Genomic DNA, 25,733 nt, shown 5'->3' on the forward strand with positions numbered 1-25,733 from the left:
CCCCCCTCCCCTCGCGCATCTGTATGTAGGTAGCACGATTCTACTCACCTCTTCGTCCGTGTCTGTTGCGCAGGTCCTACGCCGTTCGGCGCGCCGCCGTGGCGGCCTACGCGGCGCTCAGCGCGGTGCTGTGCGCGCACGAGGCGCCCGGGGGCCTTCCGGACGGGTTCGTCGCCTGGGCGCTGCCGCTCCTGGGGGAGCCCGCCTCGGCCGCCCTCGTCGCCGAGGGGCTCAGGGAGCTCCTGGCCACCGGGGATGCGCACGCGGTCGAGCGTTTCGTGCCACCACTCCTCGCCGCCTGCCGCGACGTGCTCGAGGATGAGCGGACCTCGCTCGCTGTGCTCAGGTGCCTGCTCGGCCTGCTCACGCTCGTGGCCGCCAAGTTCCCCCACTGCTTCCGGCCGCAATTCGTCGATATGGTTGACCTGCTCCTTGGGTGGGTGTTCGTCCCAGACCTTGCCGAAACCGATTGCCGCACCATCGTGGATAGTTTCTCGCAGTTCCAGTGGCACTGGCTCGGTAATCTGCAGTTCTCCCTTGGACTGTTGCCCAAGTTCTTGGCTGATATGGAGGTCCTTGTGCATGATCCCAACCTTGCGGCCAGCCATAACTCTGGCCGGCTTCGTCCGCTCTTTGCTTGCTTCTCGACGGTGTTGCAGATCATGGCATCTGGTGTGGCAGAGAGAAATAATCTGAGAGAACTTGTAGTAGGGCCACTTGAGGCGTTGGCTCCTCAGCTTTTAAGGTGTGCATCAGTGATAGCTTCGAAGATTGGCTGGTCTGAGAGGATGGAAGAAGCATCCAGATGTTTGGTCTTGCTCGCAGAGATTCTGCAGGAAAGGTTCGCTGAGTTCTATGCTATGTTTGTGGATGTGTTGACACAGAGTTTGGATAATGCGTCGTCACAACAGTTGGTGGTAGCACTTAAGACTAACCTGCAAGTGTTGTCACTTCAAAATTTGGGGCTCCATTCGGCTGCTGTGGAGCACTTGCTTGAATTCAGCTCACTTTTATCTCGGCTGCGTCTTCACCCAAACCACAATGTGGTTGTAAATTCAGCATCCACTTATCTTTTTTGTCTGCAGCATGGATTGGAAGATGTAGCTGAGCAAGCAATTGCATCATTGATGAAAGAGTTGGAGCTATTGAAATTTCTGCTTGAGAACATGCAAGTAAGCTACACTGGTATCCAGAGTCACTCCTTAGAGAACAATACTCTAGTAGGGTATTCAGAGCATCAGTTGCTTTCTTTAATGAAATTCGATTTGAAGATTCTACTGGCCACTATTTCAGCTGATTCTGAAAAGATCGACAGGAGAGTGTCTAGGTTGACATCATTCATTTCAGAGAAGCTTGACCCATTTGGCACCCCGTTTCATAATTTCCTTGAGATGCAGTTTCAGATTTTCTCTACACTTCACAGACTGAGCAATGTGGAACTGTCAATTAATATTGAAACATCTGAAGAATTTAAAAGAGGCTCTGGTGATTCAGGCAGTCAAACTCAGATAAATACTGAATCAAGGAAGTCTTTTTGTGACTGTAAAATGAAGTTCATGCATAAATATGGAAAACACATAGTGTGTGGCCTTAGTGCATCATCATCCATGACACTGAAATTAGACGCTTTAGATTGGATAGATTCTTTCGCGAAACTGATTCTTGCCATGGAAAGGGATCTGAACAAGACCAGTCTCTCTTCTGAGTTTGGGGATGCTACCCTTCCGAATATTATTCTCTTCACTATCTTGGATTGCGCTTATGATAGGGAGACTAAAGTAAGATGCCATGTTGCATTATCCTTGGAAGCACTCTTTCTTGGTAGGCTCATCAATCCCATGAGCTTCTCAGTTGTTTCACAGGTTCTTCTTGACAAGCTCAGTGATCCAGACAGTGCTGTAAAAAATGGATTTCTGAGGTTATTTTCAATTGCTTTGCCTATTACGACATACACATTTGGCTTCCTTGAGGATGGATATAGTTATCAGAATTGCCTAGGTATTTCTAACATTACCAAGCACTGCATGAGTTTGAGGCATGTGCTTGCTGTGAAACAACAGCCTAGGAAACTTCACTGGCAGCAGCTTGTTTCTATTCTGAGTTACCTTTCCCTCAGATTGAAGTTGCCTCTTTCTTCTTGGGTTCAACGGCTGGTCTTTAGTTACCGTGGCAAGAAAGATATGTTTTCTGGTCAAATTGATGTCTCTGGAGATACTGATTGGAATGAATTATTCAAAGGGCCTGATGTGGACATAACTATTATTGATAGGATATATTCAGTGAACAATCTTGCTGCAGTTTGGTGGGGCATCCATGAAGCTGCTCGGCACTGCATAAACCTTCGGCTTCGAACTCATCTCGGTGGCCCCACACAGACATTTGCTGCTTTAGAACGCATGCTTTTGGATGTACCGAATTTATTGGCACTGGAAACTAACGAAGGTGAAGGCAGGTATATAGGACCATCTGACATATCCCTATTACCTATGCGCCTGCTATTGGATTTTGTTGAGGCATTAAAGAAATATGTTTATAATGCGTATGAAGGTTCCTTTGTTCTACCAGCCCCCCCAAAGGCAAGTTCCTTGTTTTTCCGAGCGAACAAACGAGTCTGTGAAGAGTGGTTTTCTCGAATCTGTGATCCAATGCTGAATGCAGGACTAGCTTTGCAGTGCAGCGATGCAGTCATTCAATACTGCTCATCTCGGTTACTAGATCTCAGAAACATTGCTGCATCATCCCTCAAGGACAACAGCCGCATGGGAGGAGCTACTGAAAGTAATCATGCTTTTAGAGAGAGGCTAGAAATGGATATTCTGAAGGTTTTGCGACATGCTTCTCTTGCATTGTGCAGGTGTCATGAAACAGACGCCTTAGTTGGACTCCAGAGGTGGGCTGTGTCAACATTCTACACATACTTTGAGCAGGAAAAGCAACTAACACGGGGTGCATCTGATACCCACAAGCACTTTTCCTGGATGTCAGGACTCATCTATCAATCCCAGGGGCAGTATGAAAAGGCTGCTGCACATTATTCTCATCTCTTGCAGTCTGAGGAAGCCCTTACCTCCATGGATTCTGATGTCATCCAGTACATCATAGCACGTGTTATTGAGTGCTACACAGCTCTGTCTGACTGGAAATGCTTGGAGGGCTGGCTTGCAGAGTTACAAGAGCTCCGTGCTGTACATGCTGGCAAACCTTATTCAGGTGCTTTAACGAGTGCTGGCAATGAGCTTAATGCTATTCATGCAATGGCATGCTTTGATGAGGGTGACTTCCATTCAGCTTGGAGTTATCTTGATTTGACTCCTAAAAGCAGCAGCGAGCTTACCCTCGATCCCAAGGTTGCACTTGAGAGAAGTGAATTAATGCTCCTGCGTGGAATGCTTCAGTCTGACAGCAAGCCTGACAAGGCAAGAGAGGATCTTGATAAGGCTAGATTGATGTTGGATGAAGCACTCTCTGTGGCCCCTCTCAATGGATTGACTGATGCTGCAGCATGTGCTGGCCAGCTTCATTGCATCTTTGCATTTGAAGAGGCCACTGGGTTGACGTGCCGAGATGGACCTAATCAACCACCAGCGCTCATGGATTATTTACTGAGACTATTGCAGGATCCTATTGACAGGATCCATCAAGATTGCAGCATGTGGCTGAAGGTCTTTAAAGTGTATCGTACTGCACATCCATCTTCATTACCCACTCTTCTTCTATGTCGCAAGCTTGCTAGTCTTGCTAGAAAGCAGACCAACTTTATGTTAGCTGGCCGCTTAAACCAGTACCTCATAAACCATCCTTTGGAATCATCTGATGAGACGGACAAGGAAATGCTTACTTTGAACATTAAGTATGAAGGTGCCTTGCTGAAGCATTGCGAAGGAAACAATGAGGAGGCTTTAACTGATCTGTGGTCAATGGTTCGTGCTAATGTTCTTTCTTCAGTTAGTGATTCATCTGGCATTGACGATTCACTTATTGCTAAGGCGTGTCTGAAACTCTCGACCTGGATGGAGGAGAGTTCAACTTCCACTCTGAATATGATCGTTCCAAAGATGGTAAAAGATTTTAGTGATTTTGATGGCTTTCAAAATGGGCCAGAGAAACTTTTGTCTGGTGACAGTGGGTCAGTTTCTACTGCAAACTGTCATGTGCTTGCCCAAGAAATCATAGGCAGTGCTCGAAAGATATCCTGGCAACTTTGTCCCAGTATGGGCAAGGCTTGGCTTTCTTATGCATCTTGGTGCTTTACTCATGCCAATCACTCTCTGTCTGGATCCGATTCAAGTGTGCAGAACAGTTTGTCCTCCATTCTCCAATCTGAACTTTCTCCAGACAGATTTCACTTGACAGATAATGAGAAGTCTGAGGTGGAGCGAACAATAAGAAGTTTCTATGCTGATAAATCTGCAAATTATGTCGATCATAATTCCTTAGTGACAACAGGGTGCAGCAACAATTCTGAGCAAGAGTATCCCATGACCATGATAATTGAACAGGCAACTCAACTGTTAGAAACTGCAGCCGGGGCACCAGGTTTTGAGGCCAGTGATGGTGAAGGTGCCTATGCACTGCTATCATCAGAGCTTAACGTTCTCTTTGGTAAATGCGATTCTGCAATGGACAGTGCTATGCCTTTGATTAACAATCTCACTGAAATTTGGTGGTCTTTAAGGAAAAGGAGGGTATCACTCTTTGGGCATGCTGCAAATGCTTATTTTCAGTACCTTTCTCATTCATCAAGTGAGCTTCAACCTTCATATCAGCGTGATGCCCTAAAAGGGAAAACTAGGGGCTACACTTTGAGAGCATTGTTGTATCTCCTCCATATAATTTTGAACTATGGGGTGGAGCTGAAGGAAACACTTGAAAGTGGGCTTTCAACAGTTCCTTTGTTGCCATGGCAGGTAAATGATGATAGTGGTGCATCTATTCTCTAATTATGATAAGGTTAGTGTATAATTATATGTTTGGATCCATGCAGGAGATTATACCACAACTTTTTGCTCGCTTGAGTTCCCACCCAGAGAAGATAGTAAGGAAACAGTTGGAGAGCATATTGGTGAAGCTAGGGAAACTTTCTCCTTATTCTATTGTATATCCCACATTAGTTGATATCAATGCCTGTGAAGGAGAACCTTCTGAGGAGCTTCAGCGAATATTGAACTTTCTGGTATGATGTTTCGTTTGGTACTTATACTATGATCATCTGCTTTAGGCTATGATGATATATCCATGCTACTTCTATATTTTGAACACTTTCTGTTTTTCTTTCATAGGTTAAGCTGTACCCCAAATTAATTAAGGATGTTAAGCTTGTAATTGATGAGCTAGGAATGATAACCGTTCTGTGGGAGGAACAATGGCTGAGTACCTTACAAGATCTCCATTCAGGTAAGCCTCCCCTCGACTTCTGCAGTTCTGTGAAATCAGCTACCCGAGGCAGGCTTCCATGGAAAATGGACACACCTACATAAGAATCAGCTTGTGCTCATTGTTGTGCTTACTACAGAATCTAGCTAGTTAAAGGGAGCCTTTACCGAACCAAGTAAAATACTTCCGTGCCGTAAGAAAGATGTTGTTGGTTATGTAAGAAGTAAAACAAGCCGCTGCAATTCCAAATACACCCTAAGGTCTAAGCCCCAGTTAGTAACCATTATTTTTTCTTGCTCTGATTTTTGAATTAAGTGTTCCTGTAGAGTTAATTACGGAATCATCTTGTTAACTAGATTGCAATACAAATCCTGAAAAATATTGTTGCATAGGATCTCTAGAATGGTGCCTCTCTTGAGTTTTTATGAGATCCTTTAGCTTACTAAGTTTCAGTACTATAAGAATGCTTGCTTGCACGGCAAATGACATTTCCTCCTCACTTGCAATGTACCATTCTAGAAGTTAGGTTGCAGGTTGTCTACTTTGACTGTTGCATTAAATTTAATCTGTCTGTACAATGGTTCATATCTGGTATATGCTTTTGTTTACTTGTTTGTACAAACCTGCATTTAGAAACTTTATGACCAAATAACCAGCAACCACATATTTATATCTAATATACTTTGAGTATTAGTTTGTTGAGTTATCGATGGGACATTTTTTATGTTGCTATGTAGATGTCTTAAGGAGAATCAATATACTTAAGGAGGAAGCTGCAAGGGTTGCTGCAAATTCTACACTGACTTCAGCTGAAAAGAACAAGATCAATGCTGCAAAATATTCTGCTATTATGACTCCAATTGTTGTAGCCTTGGAACGTCGTTTAGCGTCCACATCTCGTGAACCAAGAACACCCCATGAGACGTGGTTCCATAAGGAATATAACGCTCAGCTGAGATCTGCAATCACAAGCCTTAAGGTGCCCCCTGGATCTCCAGCAGCATTAGGAGAGATTTGGCGGCCTTTTGATTCAGTTGCAGCTTCTTTAGTCAGTCACCAAAGAAAGTCATGCGTATTGTTAAGTGAAATTGCTCCACAGCTAGCAACTTTGTCAATCTCTGACATTCCAATGCCTGGTTTTGAGAAGCAGATACTTGATTCCTCGGAATATTTTTTTGCTGGAAATCATGGCACGGTTACAGTCTCTTCTTTCTGCAAAGAAGTTACAATACTTTCTACAAAGACAAGACCTAAGAAGCTCGCCTTGCAAGGATCAGACGGACAGAAGTATATTTATCTTCTCAAGGGACGGGAGGATCTACGTCTTGATTCTCGGATCATGCAGCTTCTGGAGGCGATAAATAGCTTCTTGCATTCATCTTCTGACACTCGAAGTCGAAATATTGCAATACGATTTTATTCTGTTACACCAATTAGTGGACGAGCTGGGCTAATCCAGTGGGTAGAAAATGTAAGCAGCATATACAATGTGTACAAGTCATGGCAAAAACGTACTCAGGTGGCACAGGCACAGCTTTCTTCAGTTAGCACTGGTAACATTCACAACTCAGTACCTCATGTTCCCCGTCCGAGTGATATGTTCTATGGAAAAATAATACCAGCGCTGAAAGAAAAAGGGATCAAAAGAGTAATCTCACGAAGAGATTGGCCACTAGACGTTAAGAAAAAAGTTCTGTTGGAGCTTATGAAGGAGACTCCAAAGCAGATTCTGTGGCAAGAAATGTGGTGTTCAAGTGAGGGCTTCAAAAACTTCAACTCCAAAGTAAAGAGGTATGCATGGTACTTCTGCATTGAGCACTCTATTTACATTTACCAAGTGTCCTTTGTTTCCACTGCTAGGCAAAATAAAAGTACGAATTTGAGAGTTTTTACTTTTATTGTACTACTCCCTCTGTCCCAAAATAAGTGACTCAACTTTGTACTAATTTTGTACTAAAGCTAGTACAAAGTTGAGTCACTTATTTTGGGATGGAGGGAGTACTAAAAGTCTGTCCAAGCTTTTCTGCTGGTTGTCATTCTCATGAAGAATATGCCACTTTGAGCATAGATGACATATTTGAAACTGAAAATTGTGTTGTCAGTTAAGTCGTTGCTCTTAAGCCCTAATGACTCCTTCCTTACACAAAATTGAAAGAAGAGGGAAACCGCTACTCTTTTCCAGAGGGAACCACATAAAAGTTATGCCGAGTTAAATAACTGTGCAAGTCCCTAGTGAATTGGGATCTGGGGAGGCTGAGACAAGCTCTTCAGGGTGCTGTCACTGTTGACAAGCTTCCCTATGAGTTTAATAATGTACATGCCACATAGTTTCCATGATGTAGATTCTAGTGGTGGGGTTAGACAGGGCTCGAGTCCAACCTCCATCGCCGGGGTAAACACCCAGCAGCAAGCAGGCAGAGGCATATGCAGAGATTAGAGGAAGATTATTTAGCCTAGTGACTCAATCCGTCAAGTTGAGCCCCACCTCAGTTTTATTCCTGGAATCACCTCGGATGTATCATTCATGTAACTTTTTTCTTGTATGTTAATTATGGATTTTCAGATTGTAATTTTGGTGGGAACTAAGATCATATGTTTTGTACTAGTATAACTAGTGATTTGTGAAGCAACACGTGCCACACAAATTATTTATCAATACATACATAAAGGGTAACTGAAACATCAGGAAACCAAGAGTGCCTTGAGGCTATTTTAGTAACTAGTTTGTTCACCATAACACATTCATCAAGATATCTTAGTTTTGCAAATAGAGTTCTACAATATATCTGATAAGAGTAGTAACTGAAGATTCCTTTCGTCTATTATTTCCGACAGAAGTTTTCATTATCTGTGAGTGCTTAGCTATCAATCTTTTTCCTGTTGCAGATTCTCTACCAGTCTAGCGGCTATGAGCATGGTTGGCCATATCCTGGGCCTTGGAGATAGGCATTTAGACAATATCCTTATGGACTTTAGCAATGGTGATGTGGTTCACATAGATTACAATATATGCTTTGATAAAGGGAAAAGGTTGAAGATTCCAGAAATCGTTCCGTTCCGTCTTACTCAAACTATTGAATCAGCCTTGGGATTGTCTGGAGTTGAAGGTGTCTTTAGAGCCACATGTGAGGCAGTTATGGGTGCCCTCTTGAAGAACAAAGATATCATCTTAATGTTAATGGAAGTATTTGTTTGGGACCCATTGATTGAGTGGACACGCGGAAATATGCAAGATGAAGCTGGAATAGCTGGTGAAGAGAAGAAAGGAATGGAATTAGCAGTTAGTTTAAGCTTGTTCTCTTCTAGGATTCAAGAAAGTCGTGTTCCGTTGCAGGTAATTGTCTCTTGGAGTTGGAAATTTTCTTTTGCCTCTTGGCAGCAATATTTTTCAACATCAATTGGGAAGTAGTGTTTCAAGAATGTTGCTTCAGGCATATTCGCAGTTCTAGACTCTGTTAAATCAATGAGTTCCGAGTTATTTTTTATGGATATAATTTATTCCCGGTCTAATTGAACTGTTTGTGATGTTCAGGAGCATCAGGATCTTTTTGTGACTAACTTGCCAGCTACAGTATCTGTTCTAAAGGTATTCTTTTTAAACTTTGTAACCACAAAGTGGAAATATCTCAAATAACGTATTTGAATCACCTGATTTTTGTTTTATTCTCACTATATGCAGACATTCTTGGATACTCTAGACCAATATGAGGTTAAGTCTGCTATATTTTATCATGCTGAGAAAGAGAGGTCCAGTGCTTTACATAATGAAACGTCAGCAAAGTCAATCCTTGCCGAGGCCACTTCAGTTGCTGAAAAGTCCCGCACTTCTTTTGAGCTTCATGCTCATGAATTAGCAGAAGCGAAAACATCGACAGTTGATGAAGCTAACATGCTTGCAATATGGGTGGAAAAACATGGAAGGGTTCTTGAGGCCATACGGGATAATTCGATTACAGGTTCAGAGCTATTAATGAAACTAGACAGCAAGGATGAGGCCTTGAGCCTTATTTCAGCTGTCCTTGTATCTGGGGTCCCCCTTACGGTTGTACCAGAGCCAACTAGAGAGCATTGCTATGAGGTGGACAGGGAGGTCTCTGAACTAATTACTGAGTTGCATGATGGGCGGTCCTCTGCTTTACAGGCACTTGGTGAGTATGCTTTAATCTTGCAGCAAGTTCTTCCAGTTAACTACATCACAACCAGTCCAATTACTGGTTGGGCACAAGCTTTGCAGCTATCTGTAACCAGTGCATCACAAGACATGCTTGATCTTGCCAAAAGGCAGGCTGCAGAAGTCATTGCTAAGGTTCAGGGCGAAGGTAGTAATCTAGTACAGCAAAGATACCGGGATCTCTTAAATCAAATGGAAAGTTATGTTGCATGTGTGGAAAGAATTATGAGGGAATGTTCTGAATTGATGAATTCTGTTGGATCGGATAACGAAGCACAGTCGAAGGATCGGATACTTTCTGCATTCATAAACTCTGTTCAATTGTCATCACAAAAGAATGATGAGGATACCGTTCCTTCTTCGCTGGCAGATAATTTGGAGGTCAAACCTCCAGCCCAGGAGGATGTAAAAGAGAAAGCAAGTAAGGTTCTATCTGTTCTTGGGATCGCTGTGAGTCAGTTATACAGTGGCATTAGAGTCAGAGTGTCTGAACTCTCAACTAAAGCTGTTGGGATAACTAAGTTTAGGACAGATGAAGCTGGTCTTCAAGCTGATGCTGGAATGAGTCTGCAATTGTTTGATCAGCAGATCGAAAAATGTGCATTACTTTCTGGATTTGTGAAGGAAGTGCATGAAGTGATGGGAACAAAATTAGGTGAAATAAACGCTGATTATCTGAAGCATCGGCCTGGACAATGGGCTTATACGTTTCAGGCCATTTTGCACTCAAGTACCAACATGATTGAGCAAATGACCGAAGTTTTTCTTCCAGAAATTATTAGATCGTTTGTCTCGTACAATTCAGAGGTAATGGAAGCCTTTGGTTCAATTTCTCGGATACGTGGTTCTGTTGACACAGCTCTAGAGAAGTTGGCTGAGGTAGAACTTGAGAGAACATCACTGACTGAACTGGAACAGAGCTACTTTGTGGAAGTTGGCCGAATCACTGAGCAGCAAGTAGCTCTTGAAGAAGCTGCCATGAGGGGTAGAGACCATCTATCCTGGGAAGAAGCAGAGGAACTAGCTTCACAGGAGGAAGCCTGTAGAGCACAGTTGGAACAACTTCAGAAAACCTGGAGCCAGAAAGATATGAGAATTTCATCAGTTTTGAAAGTAGAAGCCAGTGTCATGAATTCTTTACTTTCTTCTGAAAAGTACTTCTCATCTTTGGTGAGTGCTGATCAGGAAAATGAATTTCATTTCAGAAGCAAGGCTCTGCTTTCAATCTTGACAAAGCCCTTCGCTGACCTGGAATCTCTTGATCATATGCTATCATCTCGTGGCGCCTTCCCTTCCCACATGAGCGGACCAGTTTCTAATCTAAGAGAAGTCTTGGCTGCTAGTTCTTCATTATCTGATGTTATGTGGCCTTTATCTGGCTTATTGAAGGATCATGCTTTTTTTGTTTGGAAGCTCGGGTTGCTTGATTCAATTCTTGACTTGTGCATGCATGAGATTTCATCTTCTGTTGAGCACAGTTGTACTACCAACCAGCTTTACATTACTCTCAAGAAGAAGCTTGCGATCCATGTGGAAAATCAAGTTGGTCAATATATTCTGAAAAGGATTGCTCCTGCACTGATCCTACATTTAGACAAAGAAATTTGTGATTTGCTAGAAACGAGTCAAGGAAGAAGAGAATCAGGTCAACCTACTACGGCTGTAGGAAGGGTTGCATTAATGCTCGAGGAGTACTGTAATGCTCATGAGACAGCTAGAGCTGCCCGGACTGCAGTTTCTCTAAAGCAAAGGCAATTAAATGACCTCACTGAGGCTTTACGCAAAATAATTTTGGAAATAGTTCAGGTTGAATGGCTGCATGATTTTTCGTCGCCTCATGCACAGAAGGCCAAGATTTTTTCACAAAATATTCTTGGTGATGATAAGTTCATGTCCGTGCTTTTAAATCTGAGCAGAAGGAACTTGTTAGATAAGATCCAGTCTTCGATGTCATTGATAACAAGATCAATTGAGTGTCTGCAAGCTTGTGAAAGCACTTCTGTTTCAGCTGAAGGCCAACTTGAGAGAGCAATGGGATGGGCCTGCGCCGGTCCAAATACTTCTGGACCAGGCGGTTCAACTGCAAAGGGTTCAGGAATCCCCCCCGAGTTCCATGATCATCTATCGAAAAGGAGGAAATTGCTTGGGGGCATTCAAGAACAGGCATCTGACCTTGTTAAGTCTTGCACATCCGTTTTAGAGTTTGAAGCATCTAGAGATGGGCTTTACTTTGTTTCTGAGGATAAATCTTCTGGACAATCTACTGATAAGGGCAGGGCATGGCAGCAAACTTTCGTGAATCTACTGACACGTTTAGATGCAGCATACCATTCCTTTACATGTAAGTCGATTACTTCCCGTTTGTACTTTCTTTACATACATGCTCAGAACTGTGAACGTGTTTACTTGTCATGAGGTCACCAATGTCTAGTCAGAAGTTCTACATAATTTTGAATTTCTGATACAATAGTTCCCCCTGCCTGATAGTATGAGTTCTTCTGTTTAATTGTTTTTCCATTTGTTCTTTGTTGCAAGCAGGTGCAGAACAAGACTGGAAACGTGGCCAGCTCAACATGGAAACTGCCGGAAAAGGCTTGTATTCAGCTACCAATCAACTTTCTGTAGTCTCTGTCAAGGCAAAATCTGCTTTAGGTCCGTCCTCTGCCACTTCTGGAATTGTTGTTTGCTTCTTTTATCGTCCAATATTGAAATTTGTAAGATTCCTTTTATTTTAATTCTTGTAGAATAATGCCATGTATATCTTGTCCCAGTTGATCTGCAGGATACTCTGGTAGACATGTATGAACGTGCTTGTGAAGTCAGTGTATCATTATCTGGATTCAAACATATTTCACAGGACCGCACTGCCTTGACTGCAGAATGTGGCTCCTTGCTCGAGGAGGTACATCCGTACATGATTTATTCCCATTTTGTTGACATATCTCTACTTTGACTGCATGGGAACTCCTAGTTGTGAATTCGGTTGTATGCTTTAAGATTTGCAAGTTTAAATGGTCAGGAACTTTTAAGAGATTTAGTCTGCAGTTGAGGAACTAATATCATTCAGCTTCATATCTGAAATGCTGATAAAAATAATAATAGTCTCCAGTTAAGTAAAACTTGGCAGTTAGATAGATATCTCATCTATGGTATGCATATCCTTTCTAGTTATTGGCAATTATTATTCGAAAACTTGCTCTTGATTTCCTGGCAAATTATTTACAGGTTTTGGCTATAGCAGAGGGGTTGCATGATGTCTACACTTTGGGAAAGGAAGCTGCTGCATTGCACAGTTCCCTTACGGCAAATATTTCCAAGGTTTGTCATGAATTTCTTCTATTAAATTTCCTCCCTTCAAGATCAATATAAATACTTGCGCCTGGTTACTCATGGTAATATTTATCTTGTACATCACATGTGCATGCTGTTTGATGACTTCGATTGAGATTTTAATAATTCGGTACTGACATGGTGATGATATTTTTGGCTCTTATAAGTAGTCCAGAGAAATGCTAAGCTTTATGCCTAGGACTCAGGAATACATGGCACCTTTAGTGTATTTGGTAGAATATGATATTTTCTCTCTAATGAAAAAGCTTTGTTTTGATGCTTGGCAGGCAAATACGATCTTACTTCCACTTGAAGCTTTGTTGTCTGCTGACGTGGCTGTTATGTCTGAAGCGATCTCAAAGGAAAGAGAGAAGAATAACACCAGTATGCCTCTTAGTCATGGAAAGGCATTATACCAATCTTACATCACTAGAGTAAGGGAAGCTTGCAAAAACATAGAGCCTGTGGTGCCCCTATTAACCGAATACGTGAAGGAGCTGCACTCCATGGTGATTAAGCTTGGACGCCTTTCAAGTCTTCATGCAGGGAATCTTCATAAGGTACTTAGCTAGGACATGTATACTTGTGTCACAGACGCTTAATCTTTTTATTTATTTTTATGTGTTGATGCTTGACCTGAAATTTTCACATGTCTCTTGGTACATGTAATTTCACTCCGCGTTTCTCTTATTCACAGGCTTTAGAAGTTCTTGAAGAAAGTGAAACTGGGAGATCACAGGATATGCCCTCTGCACGTCCAGATCTTCTGCAAAGTGATTCGTCAGTTGAGAAGGATAAAAGCTCTTCTGGAAGCAGGGAAGGTGTCTCTCAGGATTTGGTTATTGATACTGATGGTTCTCTACAAGATGAATGTTGGATTTCTCCACCAGAGCACTCATATACTAGCAGTTCAGGATGTACAACATTGTTGACCCAGCTTACTTCTTCTGAGAATTTGGAGAAAATAGATGCCCTTTTGGACAGCGGGCCTGGAATAGAGGGTCCTGCTGCTAATAGTCAGCAAGCAAGCGATGGTAGAACTGATTCAGAATCAGACTCAAGTAGCAATAAGCAGGCGTTTTCAAACAATGTCACACAAGCTAGCAATATTCATGTGGCTGAAACTTCTTTTGCGGAGGAGGGAAGAATTGAAACTGAGGATAACACTGGAGCCTTCAAACAGGTTAGAGGACAAGAAGGTGACAGCAGTGATAATAAATCCTATTCAGATACTCGAATGACCAGAGGTAAGATATTGTCGTTGCCATTTATATTTTATTATTTCTATTTGAGGTCAAGTAGGTTGCTCTTCAACTTCTTGTAGCAGTGTACTGCCTCCGTTCCTAAATATAAGTCTTTTTAGAGATTTCAATATGAACTAAGGATGTATATAGACGTATTTTGGAGTGTAGATTCACTCATTTTGCTCCGTATTTATTCCATATTGGAATCTCTAAAAAGATTTATATTAGGAACGGAGGGAGTATATAGCATCCAACACCCCTCAGAGCATTGAACACCACGCAGCAGGCCTGGACGCTTGGCGAGTTTCTGGCCGCGGCCACGAAGCACATCAGCGCGTCACTGCCGACTCCAGGGAAGAGGCCACGTCGTCCCCTCAACTTTGCCCCACGGCGAGGCCGCTCCACGGCTACGGCCGCACCCGCGGCGGCGCCGCCGACGGCAGAACGGAGGGCCCATGTGCAGATTCTACGCACACTGGGGTTCGTTGGCACCAACCAGAAGATCACTGCCATCGAGATGAAGGCCTACGACGACATGTTCGCGGCGCCAATCCCCCTGTCCGTGCTCAAGGCCATCGCTGCCCTGGTCGATAGGGAGATCCCAGCGTGCTTCGCCTCTCCCACGCGCACGGCCGTTGCCGGCGACAGTTAGGGCTGCCGGCCACTCATCGTCGACCTCTTGTTCATGGATCACGGACTAAAAATCGCTGTTTGGAATGTACGCGGCCTCAACTCGCGCGCCCGACGTAGTGCCATCCGCTCCCTGTTGGGCACTACCGGAGCCTCCATTGTATGCCTTCAGGAAACAAAGATGGCTTTGATCTACTCGCCCACTGTGCTTGACATTCTCGGCTCCGAGTTCGACGACTTCACATACCTGCCGGCTGATGGCACGCGAGGCGGCATTCTCTTGGCCTGGAAGAGCAGGGCTGTCACGATCTCCGACCCGCTGTTCACGCGGAACGCGCTCACGGCCAAGGTATCCGTGGCCTCCGGGACACCGTGGTGGCTGACGACGGTCTACGGACCCCAAGACGACGCGGATAAAATCTTGTTCCTCCAAGAGCTGCGCGATATTCGGGCGGCATGCCCCGGCCCTTGGATGCTATGTGGTGATTTCAACCTCATATACCGCGACGAGGACAAGAACACGGGTGGCCTGCATCGGCGCATGATGGGTAGATTCCGCCGCGCCATCAATGACCTCGCCTTGAAGGAGATATATCTCAACGGGCGTCGCTTCACATGGTCAAATGAGCAATCGCCGCCCACGCTAGTGCACCTTGACCGCGTCCTTTGCACGTCGGACTGGGAAGATGCGCATGGCGAATGCCACCTCCGGTGCCTCGCTTTGGTCGTGTCGGATCACTGCCCGCTGCTGCTTGATTGCTCCCCCATGCCGGCTGTGCACAAACGCTTCCACTTCGAGGACTATTGGCTCAGACTTGACGACTTCCATGACACCGTTACCGCGGCGTGGAGCTCGGTGCATGACGACGACCCATTCCGGCGGCTGGTCAAGCGTCTCCAGGCCATTGCTCGCCGCTTATCAAGCTGGAGCGCCAAGGCCACGGGCAACATTCGGGACAAGCTCGCCATATCCCGCAAGCTGATCATGCGCTTTGACAAAGCGCGGGAGGACCGAGTGCTCTCGCCTCCGGAGGAATGGCTCCGCAAGCAGCTCAAGCTCGCCTACCTCGGCATGGCATCCATGGAGCGCACGATCGCTCGGCAGCGTGCCCGGATCGCGTCTCTTAAGGACGGCGACGCCAACACGAGCTTCTTCCACCGGCAATGCTCCTATCGGCGTCAGAAGAACCGCATATATAGCCTTAACGTCGACGGGCAGGTGCTCACGGATCATGAGGAGATGGCCAACGCAGCATTTTCACACTTCGATGGCTTGCTGGGCACTGCTGTAGACCGGGCGCACACGCTGGACCTCTCCCAGCTCATCGCGCCCGGCGACCTCGCATGCCTAGACGCGCCCTTCAGCCAGGAGGAAATATGGGACGCGGTCAAACGCATGCCGGCGCGCAAAGCACCCGGACCTGATGGCTTCACCGCGGAGTAAATATGGGACGCGGTCAAACGCATGCCGGCGCGCAAAGCACCCGAACCTGATGGCTTCACCGCGGAGTTCCTGCACGCCTGTTGGAGCATCATCCGCCATGACATATGGGACGTCTTCGAGCTGCTATACACGCTGCGTGGCCGCGGGTTCAGCAAGCTTAACCAAGCGCTGCTAACCTTGCTGCCTAAGCGCATGGACGCTCACAAGCTTGGTGACTACCGGCCGATCTGCCTGATCCACATTGTGGCCAAGATCTTCGCGAAGGTCCTGTCATTGCGCCTCGCCCCCAAGCTCGACACCCTAGTCAGCCGCAACCAAAATGCGTTCATCGCCGGACGTAGCCTCCACGACAACTTCGTTCTAGTCCGGCAATCCCTCAAGATGCTGCACCAACTTGGCGCGCCCAGGATCATGCTAAAGCTCGACCTCACACGCGCCTTCGACTCCATCTCATGGCCCTTTCTCTTTGAAGTGCTGCGCCAGTATGGGTTCGGGGAGCGATTCCGGGAGTGGCTGGCCATTCTACTCTCCTCGGCTAGCACGCGGGTCATGGTCAATGGAGTCCCCGGCCCTCCAATCTGGCACCGTCGCGGCCTGAGACAAGGCGACTCCACCTCCCCACAACTCTTCGTGTTGGCGGTGGACACCCTTGGGAGGCTGATGCGTCTCGCTCTACAAACGGGTATCCTCTAGCAGCTGCACCCCCGGCGAGCCATCCCGGCGATATCTCTTTACGCCGACGATGTGATGCTTTTCTGCCATGCCACTACCGAGGAAATTGCCGCTGTCAAAGGCATCCTGGACGTGTTTGGTACGGCGTCTGGGCTACGGGTGAATTATGCCAAGAGCTCGGCCATGATCCTTCATGCCGACAACCACGGTGTGGGGCTGTTGGAGCCACTTGGGTGCCCCGTCGTGGCCCTGCCGGTCACCTATCTGGGCATCCCGCTCTCCACTCGCCGCCCATCTGCAACCCAGCTGCAACCCCTCGTCGACGCGGTGGCGGGCCGGCTACCCTCCTGGAAAGCTTGGCTGATGAACAAAACGGGACGACTAGCGCTCGTCAAGTCAGTGCTTAGCGCGATACCGATCCATCAACTGCTAGCGCTAGCGCCTCCAAAGAAAACCCTGAAGCAACTGGAGAAGATTCAGCGCGGTTTTCTTTGGGCCGGCCGCGCGGACGCCCACGGTGGTCACTGCCACGTCAACTGGCGCCGGGTCTGCCGTCCACTCGAATATGGTGGCCTCGGCGTCCAGGACCTCGAGCGCACGGGACTATCGCTCCGGCTGCGTTGGCTCTGGCTCGCGCGCACAGACACAGATCGAGCTTGGCAGGGGCTGGACCTGCAATTCACGACGGAGGAGCGAGCGCTCTTTTACGCTTCCACGACCATGGCCATCGGTGACGGCAGGACGGCCCTTTTCTGGGAGGACCGCTGGCTCAGCGGCCAATCCGTCCACGAGCTCGCGCCCATGCTTATCCAGTGCATACCCAAACAGCGCAGGAAGTCCAGAACGGTGGCGGAGGCCCTAGCCGGCAACAGCTGGGCGCGTGACATCCATGGCCTGCTCGGCCTCCCGGAGATTGGACAGTACCTAAAGCTCTGGCACCTAGTTCAGCATGTCGAGCTGTCCAATGAGCCGGACAGGCTGCTCTGGAGATGGACAGCCAACGGTGTTTACACAGCCCAATCTTGCTACCGGGCAACCTTCCAGGGCGCGACGAGCTGCAATTCCTGGAAACTCATCTGGAGGAGCTGGGCACCGCCCAAGGTGAAGTTCTTCCACTGGTTGGCGTGTCAAGATCGCTGCTGGACCGCGGAGAGACTCGCGCGCCGTGGCCTGCAACACCACCCACGGTGCCTTCTGTGCGGCCAGGAACCGGAGACGATTGGACACCTGATGCTTACGTGTCCATTCACTAGGCAGACTTGGCATGAGGTCCTTTCTTGGCTACGCCTACCGGCACCGGCGCCCGAGCACGACGGCTCGCTCATGGATTGGTGGCTGCGCGCAAAGGAATTGACACTGCCAGCACTTCGCAAGGCGCTCAAATCTGTGGCGCTCTTGGTGCCGTGGATGGTTTGGAAGCATAGGAACGCGTGTGTTTTCGACCATGTGAGGCCTTCGCTGAATGAGCTTGTAGACAGGATTAAAGACGAGACCCGATGTTGGGCAAAGACTGGAGCTCAAGGGCTCAGGGTCGTTTTGCCACCATCCTGGGATGTCCACTGAGGCCCTCTTGGCTGTGTAAAACTACCTCCTAGGAGGATGTAAATTCCCCTTTCTTTCCAATGCAATGAAACGCAAAAGCCATTTGCGTTTTCTCGAAAAAAATTAAATTGTAAGTGCTCTGTCAGCACCATTTTAACACTGCGTATAATTTTTCGTCAAGGAAGAACTAGCAATTATACACGCTGCAGAAAATATTTTCAGCACAACTTTTACTTTCTCAACCGTTTCTGTTTAATACTTAATCTTACTTCTCATCTGTACAAAAAATACTGATGCACGAAATGGATATATTTAATATTTTCAAATTGCACCATTCCTACGTAGATTGTATATTACAGATCATCATAAGCCTTCCTATTTTCGTAGCTCGTTCTGTGAAATTTTCATGAATATTAGGCCTTTAAGAATTCTGAAGCTGAGACAGATTTATATTGATATGTTTCTGCTCCACAGGTAAAAATCCTTTTGCTCTGTCTATCCTGAAGCAAGTGGAACATAAGTTACATGGACGAGATATAGATGGTACCAGGTGAGCAAATAAGAGGGAAGAGTTTTAGTAGCCATCCAGATCTATTGCTGTATGGTATCCAGTTTTATTGATCTCATTCTCATATCATTCTCTTTAGGTCCTTGAAAATTTCGGAGCAAGTAGACTATCTTCTTAAGCAGGCGACAAGCATCGACAATTTGTGTAATATGTACGAGGGTTGGACACCTTGGATATGAGACAACTTTCATCAATGTATGCTGTCCAGGTACTAGCTGAATATTCTGCTGAAGCCCTGTAGTAGTAACTCTTTTGTTCATCTGTATGTTTTTAAAATGCAAGATCTCCCTGTAGGTGAGTGTAGATGTTACAAGCTAAGAATTGTCTTCATTTCTCCGCAGTCCGTTTGGTGACCTTCTTGAGATAGAAAGGAGCTGTTCAAACAGTGAGATCTCTGACCAAACCTGAGTAGTGACCTTGAGATAGAAAGGGCTGTTCAAACAGTAACAACTTCTAATGAAACCTAAATTGACGTGCTCAGCACTGGCTCGGCCTTCTTTAGTCTTTAACCTGGATCAGTCAGTGCCTAATGGGCTGACTAGTAATGAAACTTGCCAGTAAGCCTAGTGTACACTACAGGTTCCTAAACATGTAATGTTGCACCAGTCATGTCCGGAAACTTGTTCATTAAGTACTGATATGGTGGTGGAACAAACATGTGGTCATCTTACTTTTCCAATAAGGGGACAACAACAGGGGTCTTATTTATTCCAACGAGGGACAAAAATAAGGTTTCAATAACTGCTCAGGATGATGTAAAACATTTCTATAGTATCTTAGAAAACCAGAATGAGTCGGTAGATCCAAAACCAGAAAGTACTATTTCCACAGTTTTTCTCACCATGAGAAGTCGAGGCCTCGATTGACATGTCTTCTGATATATTTTTTCCGTTTTGATGTCAGTATCCAATCATCTAAGTTGATATCTCTGATTCCATTTTTAGTTCAGTGGCAATTTTAGCATAGGAACAGGTCTCTACTTTTGGTCCCTCAGCTATTGCCGACATTAATTTTAACCGTGAACCTTTTACTCCATCAACTCTCAGAAACAGACAAATCTTATCCGAAGCATGGTTGTGGGGTGGTTTTGCCATGTTAGCTAACAGTTATCAACCCTTCCACATAGGCTACCACATCATCAAGCTGACCCAATGTGTCAGTCTCTCTATCTTCTCATCTTTGCATCTCTCCTTGCTGCATCCATCCAAGCAGGTGGCTATTCAGAAGGAGGCGGCGGCAGCGCTGCATGGGAATGTCCGAGTCAGCGTTGAAACTGGGACCTGGTATTCAGAAGGACCTGGTCTTATAACTCTACATGTCCGAGTCAGCGTTGGCAAGGTAGAAGGATGGTGGTGAACAGAATGAAAAAGATCAATTTTGGAGAAGAGTCAATCGATGAAATGAATTTCATAGTGTTGCTAAAAAGAAGCTCACCAAGCTTGAGGAAGAAAGTGGCAGTCCCCTGCCTCTTCATATGAACGTGAAAGAGGATGGAGATAGGGGCACCAGTGGGGCGGCTTGCGGCTTCCTACCTTAAACTACATACAGGTGCTTGCCACCAATTGGTTGGGGCTGCACACCAATGCCCGCGTTTGGTACATTGCGGCAGCCTGCCAGCCATCACAACTGCCAAATAGAGGCATAGAGCTACAACAGAACTGCTGAAAACCTTTTCCCAGATTTTGTCTCAGTCAGCAGAAAACCACTTGGGAGAGGGCCAAGGGAGTAAAGTAAACTAATCCATGAGTTCAAGGTTAAAAACAACCGGTTTCGGAGTTCAAGGTTGAAAAATGAACTTCTGCAATAGTTAAGGGTTGAAAACTATAATGACACATAATCAAGAAAGCACTTACATAAACAGTTTCAGGACAACCTATGCACAGTTCTGAAGTTGATTGACGTAAAATAAACGGCGTTGAAGTTAGGGTAAAATTTAAACTCAGCCGATCGTTGAGGGACCAAAAGCAGGGGCTCAAGGGCGCAGGGTTGTTTTGCCCACATCCTGGGATGTCCACTGATCGGGCTTATGGCCTTGTAAAACTCACCTCCTAGCAGGATTGTACTCTCACCCACCTTTTCAATGCAATGAAGGTCCTTTGTGTTTTCTCAAAAAAAAATGTTTTGCCATTTTTAGATAATTTAGTTTCCTTTTTTTAGATAATATATAGTTTTGCTTTATATTTTTGTTAATACCAATCAGTTTTACTACTTTTTTTTTGCAAGGGACCTATGTGTTTTACTTAGCTACATTTTAATTGTTACATGGTAATGCTTGACTTGCAACCGAATCACTCTCCTTGTTATGTTTTCACCTCTTTTTACCTGTGGGGAAATTCCCTTTCGTGCTCATTTTCAATTTTGACTTCTGTTTTTTTTAGAACTAGCTCTAAAATATAGGTGATTTACCCAAATCATGTTACCCCTTTTCAGAGTTTCGGGCAGAAGACATTCCATGGCAAAAGCAGGATAGCATGTCAAGCAATTGTATGGTTGCTATGAATGACGGCGAGCCAAGTTAAAGAGGTTTGGCCGCACCTACTATTTTCATCTGTTTAACCATTTTTTTAAATATGGCTGCTTGCACATCTGTTTAACCATTTTTTAAAATATGGCTGCTTGCATTTGATCCAGCTCTACCGGTGTCATTTATAAGACAGCGCGGCTCGACTTCCCTGCAGCTTGTGTCATGAACGGCTACGGATGCTTCCAAGCAGAGGAGGGGCACCACTTCGGTACTGTTGGCCTCTGCATCTACAATGTTAGGTTGCCATTCACATGCATTCTGGGATCCAGACAATGACATTGTGGAGTGCTGAAGCTTAGCATGATATGAACGAAAATACCCTAAGCATTCGCAATTTGCATGGACATGCGGCGCGCTCACCCACGGGGATTCGAAATTGGTAAAGCTGTCAAATGTACATAATACGTTCCCTGTACATCTGATATTTTGGAAGCTCCTTTCCATGATCCAACTAGCATATTGGAAAGCGTAGGCGCTGGATATGCAACTGTGAAAATGCCGTTTGTATTCCACGACTCCTCGTGGATCATCAGGTGTAAATAGAAATGTTCAATGTCGATCCATGATCACAGTATATTGATCGGAGTTAATTGCGAGTGTAGAGCTATTCAACATGCTAGTAATGGGAACGTATCCGTTATCTCCCAGATGAGATCCTTGCAGTAACTTATGTCCACTCTTGCTGCTTTCTGTTTTTTTGTTTTTGTTTTTTTGTGCAGGTTCAGATTGATTGGAAATCCTAAGCACAGCCTTGCAAAGTGACACGTTACTGGTGAGTTCGTGACAGGAGGAAAAAAAGGAAATCTGCTGCTTATCATGATCAATCAATTCCTGTTCTCTTATTATTGTTATTATTTGAGTCGGAGATTGATCGCTTTATCTACATCCGGGTACGAACGCACGGCTTGTGGTCATGGGAAAGATAGGGCTTGGCTGGCCTGTATGCACGTAAGCAATGCAGCAAGCCAGCAACACCCTGGCCTTGCCCTCTCCTTTTTTTTTCTGGCCTGCTGTTATTTCACGCTGTTATTTTTTCTCGTGCTTTTTGTATGGCAATAAAAGTATGTGCTCGGTAAATATCTAGTATATAGGCGTGTGCATCATTTAAAAAAAATATAGTAAATTTCCATGAGAACAAAATTCAGTTGTGGTTACATTTCCTTCTTTTGAAGAAGAAATTGGTTGTCGCTTTCCATTTGTTAGGTGATGGATGACAGTGCTGGTGCTATTTCCTTTACGATTTGGTGTCCTGCTTTCTGATTAGCAGTTAACCACATCACTTTTATATGTGCAACCTCTGGGCCTCCAGGCACAAGATTTGTTTGGTTCAATACTTTTTTCCCGGTGAAGAATTTTGCCTGCTGTGGTTGGTGGTGATGGGGAAAGCTTAAGAATACTTTAAGCTAACACACTCGCATAAACTAGAGTGAAAATTGTAGGGATGCCCGGCTTATGTGATCAACGTCCCTAGCCCGTTAACAGCATCTGAATGCCTCCGATTCGAAACATGTTTTCTGTTTGCATGGAATAGTTCTCTTCAATTATGAAAACATGGTATAATCTAACAAAAAGGGAGCATCTTGCTAGTGCAGGCTAAGTTCCAAAGATAACCAGATAAATTAATTGCTTGCGAAAAAAAGGGAAAACGAGGTAACCAGATAAAATCCTATTGAAATCCCTGAAGGAAAAATTAATTTTTTTTCATAAACTAACCACCCCAAAAAATAACAAGAAAACAAAATCTCCCATTTTTCTCTTTTCTGAAACCGAGGGAAAATGAAGATAATAAAAGGGAAAATGCTTGGATTGAGGGGTTGGTGAGGGTGATACGTCTGGTGGATGCTGATCACTCAGCCCACATCTGCTGCCTCCAGTTAAAATAAAGGACGCTCGGCCATGCGATCCACTACCTCCCAAACCCGACACTCCAACCCCTACCGAGAGGTGCACGAGGAGGCCGCCCACCACCACCACCCACCATGGCCATGGCGACGGCGCTCCGCAAGCTCTCCGCCCGCGGCCAGCCCCTCTCCCGCCTCACGCCGCTCTACTCCATGGTACGCTACGCCGCCCTCCGCTCTCCCCCTTTCCCTCTTCTTGTAAATCATTTTTGGCGGCGGTCCTCTGTTTTATCGGCGCCCGCTCCCGCTCTTCCGAAACAATCACGCTCATCCATTTTTCCTTGTTTGATTTGGCTTCGCAGGCGTCCCTGCCGGCGACGGAGGAGAGATCCGCAGTCACCGTATGTTCGATGCGCCCATTGCTCCCTGTCCGTTTGTCTGTTTGTTTGTTTGTTTGTTGCCCGTGCTTATCTTGTTTGTTTGGTGCAGTGGCCGAAGCAGTTGAACGCGCCGCTGGAGGAGGTCGACCCCGAGATTGCCGACATCATCGAGCTCGAGAAGGCCCGCCAATGGAAGGTCATCACTGCCACCATGATTCGCTGTATTGTGTCTGGGTGCTTTCTCCAGGACATTTGCTGAATCGCGTCAGTCTGTCTGGTGGTTTGCAGGGGCTGGAGCTCATCCCGTCGGAGAACTTCACCTCCCTGTCGGTGATGCAGGCGGTGGGATCCGTCATGACCAACAAGTACAGCGAGGGGTACCCCGGCGCGAGATACTACGGTGGAAACGAGTACGCCCTCGTTCCTTCCTTCTATGTATTTATATCTGAAAATTGCTTGGAGCAGAAATTAAATGGATGTGGGGGTCAATGATGTGAACTGGCTGTCGTTTTGGCTTTGCTTGCCCGCAGATACATTGATATGGCCGAGACGCTGTGTCAGAAACGTGCTTTGGAGGCCTTCAATTTGGACCCAGAGAAGTGGGGAGGTAAAATCTTGATGGTGGTTTTATTCTTAATTTCCTTATTAGGTTCTCTCGTGTCCAGTAGAACTAACTAATGACTCTGTAGAATATTTTTATATAAATTCTATCCTTTATGCAGACATAGGGTCATAAGTCTTTTTTTCTCTACTGCTTTTGGTGATGCAAATGAGAGAGCAGAATGAAAATAAATAAGATGCTCTGGTTCGAGCAAATCTTATTATGCTCCACAGTTGGCAAAATTTTACTTGATGGGAAATAGGGTAATCTTCTAAAGTAGTCAAGTCATAAAGTTAATGGGTCAAGTCCACAGTAGGTTCTTAGTCTGCATAAGAAATTTGTGTTGGCATATGTGCGTACACCATTTACTGACCAAACTATCTTGGTCAATTCCAAAGCTTACATATGGTACACAGCTGGGATTAGACAGTATTTGTCTATTTTTAATATTTAGCTTACATTGCTAACCACTATGTTCTTGGAGTGATAATTGTCCTTCCACCAAATTGGGGGCGAATTAACTGGATGACCAATTTCTGCCTCTGCAGTGAATGTGCAACCTCTATCGGGTTCACCTGCCAACTTCCATGTATACACTGCTCTGCTGAAGCCACATGACAGAATTATGGCTCTGGATCTTCCTCACGGTGGACATCTTTCCCATGGCTACCAGGTACATCTATCTGCTTCTTTATTATGAACCTATTGTTTTTTATTTCTCTGATGGGATGCAAGCATGATCAGCCATTGCTTGCTTGTTGCCATCTTTCTGTGTAGTTTGCTGTTTCTTTTATTTTTTATGTCTAGTATTAGATAAGCACTTCATACTGTAATGTAAAATACATACTAATAAGCTCATAATTCTCAATTATGTTTAGATGTGATGTTTGAGAAATTCCCATGGCTCAATGGTTCTTTTCTTGTTGTTTGCAGACTGACACAAAGAAAATCTCAGCAGTTTCAATATTCTTTGAGACAATGCCTTACAGACTGGATGAAAGCACTGGCTTGATTGATTATGACCAGGTGAACTCCTTATTTATTCATTTCATGTCATGGAAGTTTTGGGATCTCCTGATCAGTTTTAACATTACTTATGCATGTTTCGTGAAGTGGAAAAAGTGCGTATTTTTTGTTTTTTAGCAACATTCAGCTAAAATAAATGGTTTCTTGCTGCATTGTCTAGGATATTTTCATTGTTATATGTCTCCTTCAGTAGTCAAATTATTTCAAGATGAATTATCTTAACTCCTTCATATGTTGCTAAGCTTCATTTGGTACTTCTGCAGTTGGAGAAAAGTGCCGTTCTGTTTAGGCCAAAGTTGATTGTTGCTGGTGCTAGTGCATATGCCCGCCTTTATGATTATAACCGCATGCGGAAGGCAAGTTCATTTTCTTCAGTAATGAACAATG

At 45.2% G+C, this 25,733-nt stretch overlaps 2 protein-coding genes across 6 annotated transcripts in view; both read left to right on the plus strand.

Annotated features, from left to right (window-relative positions):
• Window positions 1–73: 73 nt before the first annotated feature.
• LOC123096059 (uncharacterized) lies at window positions 74–22,145 on the plus strand. 3 transcript variants are annotated; one of them, XR_006446423.1, is made up of 16 exons: window positions 78–4,907; window positions 4,985–5,173; window positions 5,280–5,394; window positions 6,111–7,164; window positions 8,260–8,707; window positions 8,906–8,959; window positions 9,053–11,885; window positions 12,083–12,196; window positions 12,316–12,446; window positions 12,770–12,862; window positions 13,162–13,434; window positions 13,572–14,121; window positions 18,881–18,956; window positions 19,054–19,182; window positions 21,405–21,497; window positions 21,606–22,145. XR_006446423.1 is itself a non-coding variant. In XM_044517650.1 (14 exons), exons 1-14 carry the CDS (start codon window positions 417–419, stop codon window positions 16,190–16,192), a joined length of 11,640 nt encoding a protein of 3,879 aa, XP_044373585.1. In that variant the 5' UTR covers window positions 74–416; the 3' UTR covers window positions 16,193–16,207. The 3 variants fall into 3 exon arrangements, 1 of the variants encoding a protein (XP_044373585.1); XR_006446424.1 differs by having other exon boundaries at window positions 19,054–19,169; XM_044517650.1 differs by lacking the exons at window positions 18,881–18,956; window positions 19,054–19,182; window positions 21,405–21,497; window positions 21,606–22,145 and adding exons at window positions 14,618–14,704; window positions 14,921–16,207 and having other exon boundaries at window positions 74–4,907; window positions 13,572–14,057.
• A 1,170-nt stretch (window positions 22,146–23,315) lies between these two features.
• Window positions 23,316–25,733, plus strand: part of LOC123096060 (serine hydroxymethyltransferase 1, mitochondrial) — a 5,101-nt gene continuing 2,683 nt past the window's right edge. The window contains exons 1-8 of one of the 3 annotated variants that reach the window (XM_044517654.1): window positions 23,316–23,555; window positions 23,702–23,740; window positions 23,829–23,915; window positions 24,008–24,129; window positions 24,250–24,326; window positions 24,869–24,993; window positions 25,254–25,346; window positions 25,610–25,702. In XM_044517654.1, coding sequence (XP_044373589.1) covers window positions 23,478–23,555; window positions 23,702–23,740; window positions 23,829–23,915; window positions 24,008–24,129; window positions 24,250–24,326; window positions 24,869–24,993; window positions 25,254–25,346; window positions 25,610–25,702 — 714 coding nt within the window. In that variant the 5' untranslated portion in view covers window positions 23,316–23,477. Of the gene's footprint in view, window positions 23,556–23,701; window positions 23,916–24,007; window positions 24,130–24,249; window positions 24,327–24,868; window positions 24,994–25,253; window positions 25,347–25,609; window positions 25,703–25,733 lie in introns of all 3 variants that reach the window. The other 2 variants (XM_044517653.1, XM_044517652.1) reach the window with 2 other exon arrangements.

Source organism: Triticum aestivum, chromosome 4D (assembly GCF_018294505.1).
Source record: "Triticum aestivum cultivar Chinese Spring chromosome 4D, IWGSC CS RefSeq v2.1, whole genome shotgun sequence".
In the NCBI taxonomy this organism is placed as follows: domain Eukaryota; kingdom Viridiplantae; phylum Streptophyta; class Magnoliopsida; order Poales; family Poaceae; genus Triticum; species Triticum aestivum.

What these genes read in the sequence shown, in the direction of transcription:
- LOC123096059 (XM_044517650.1), top strand. Translation starts at nt 417, where the DNA reads ATGGTTGACCTGCTCCTTGGGTGGGTGTTCGTCCCAGACCTTGCCGAA. An exon ending in AGCGAATATTGAACTTTCTG is followed by an intron (nt 5,174 to 5,279) that starts GTATGATGTTTC and finishes TTTCTTTCATAG; the next exon opens with GTTAAGCTGTACCCCAAATT. An exon ending in TTCAACTCCAAAGTAAAGAG is followed by an intron (nt 7,165 to 8,259) that starts GTATGCATGGTA and finishes TTCCTGTTGCAG; the next exon opens with ATTCTCTACCAGTCTAGCGG.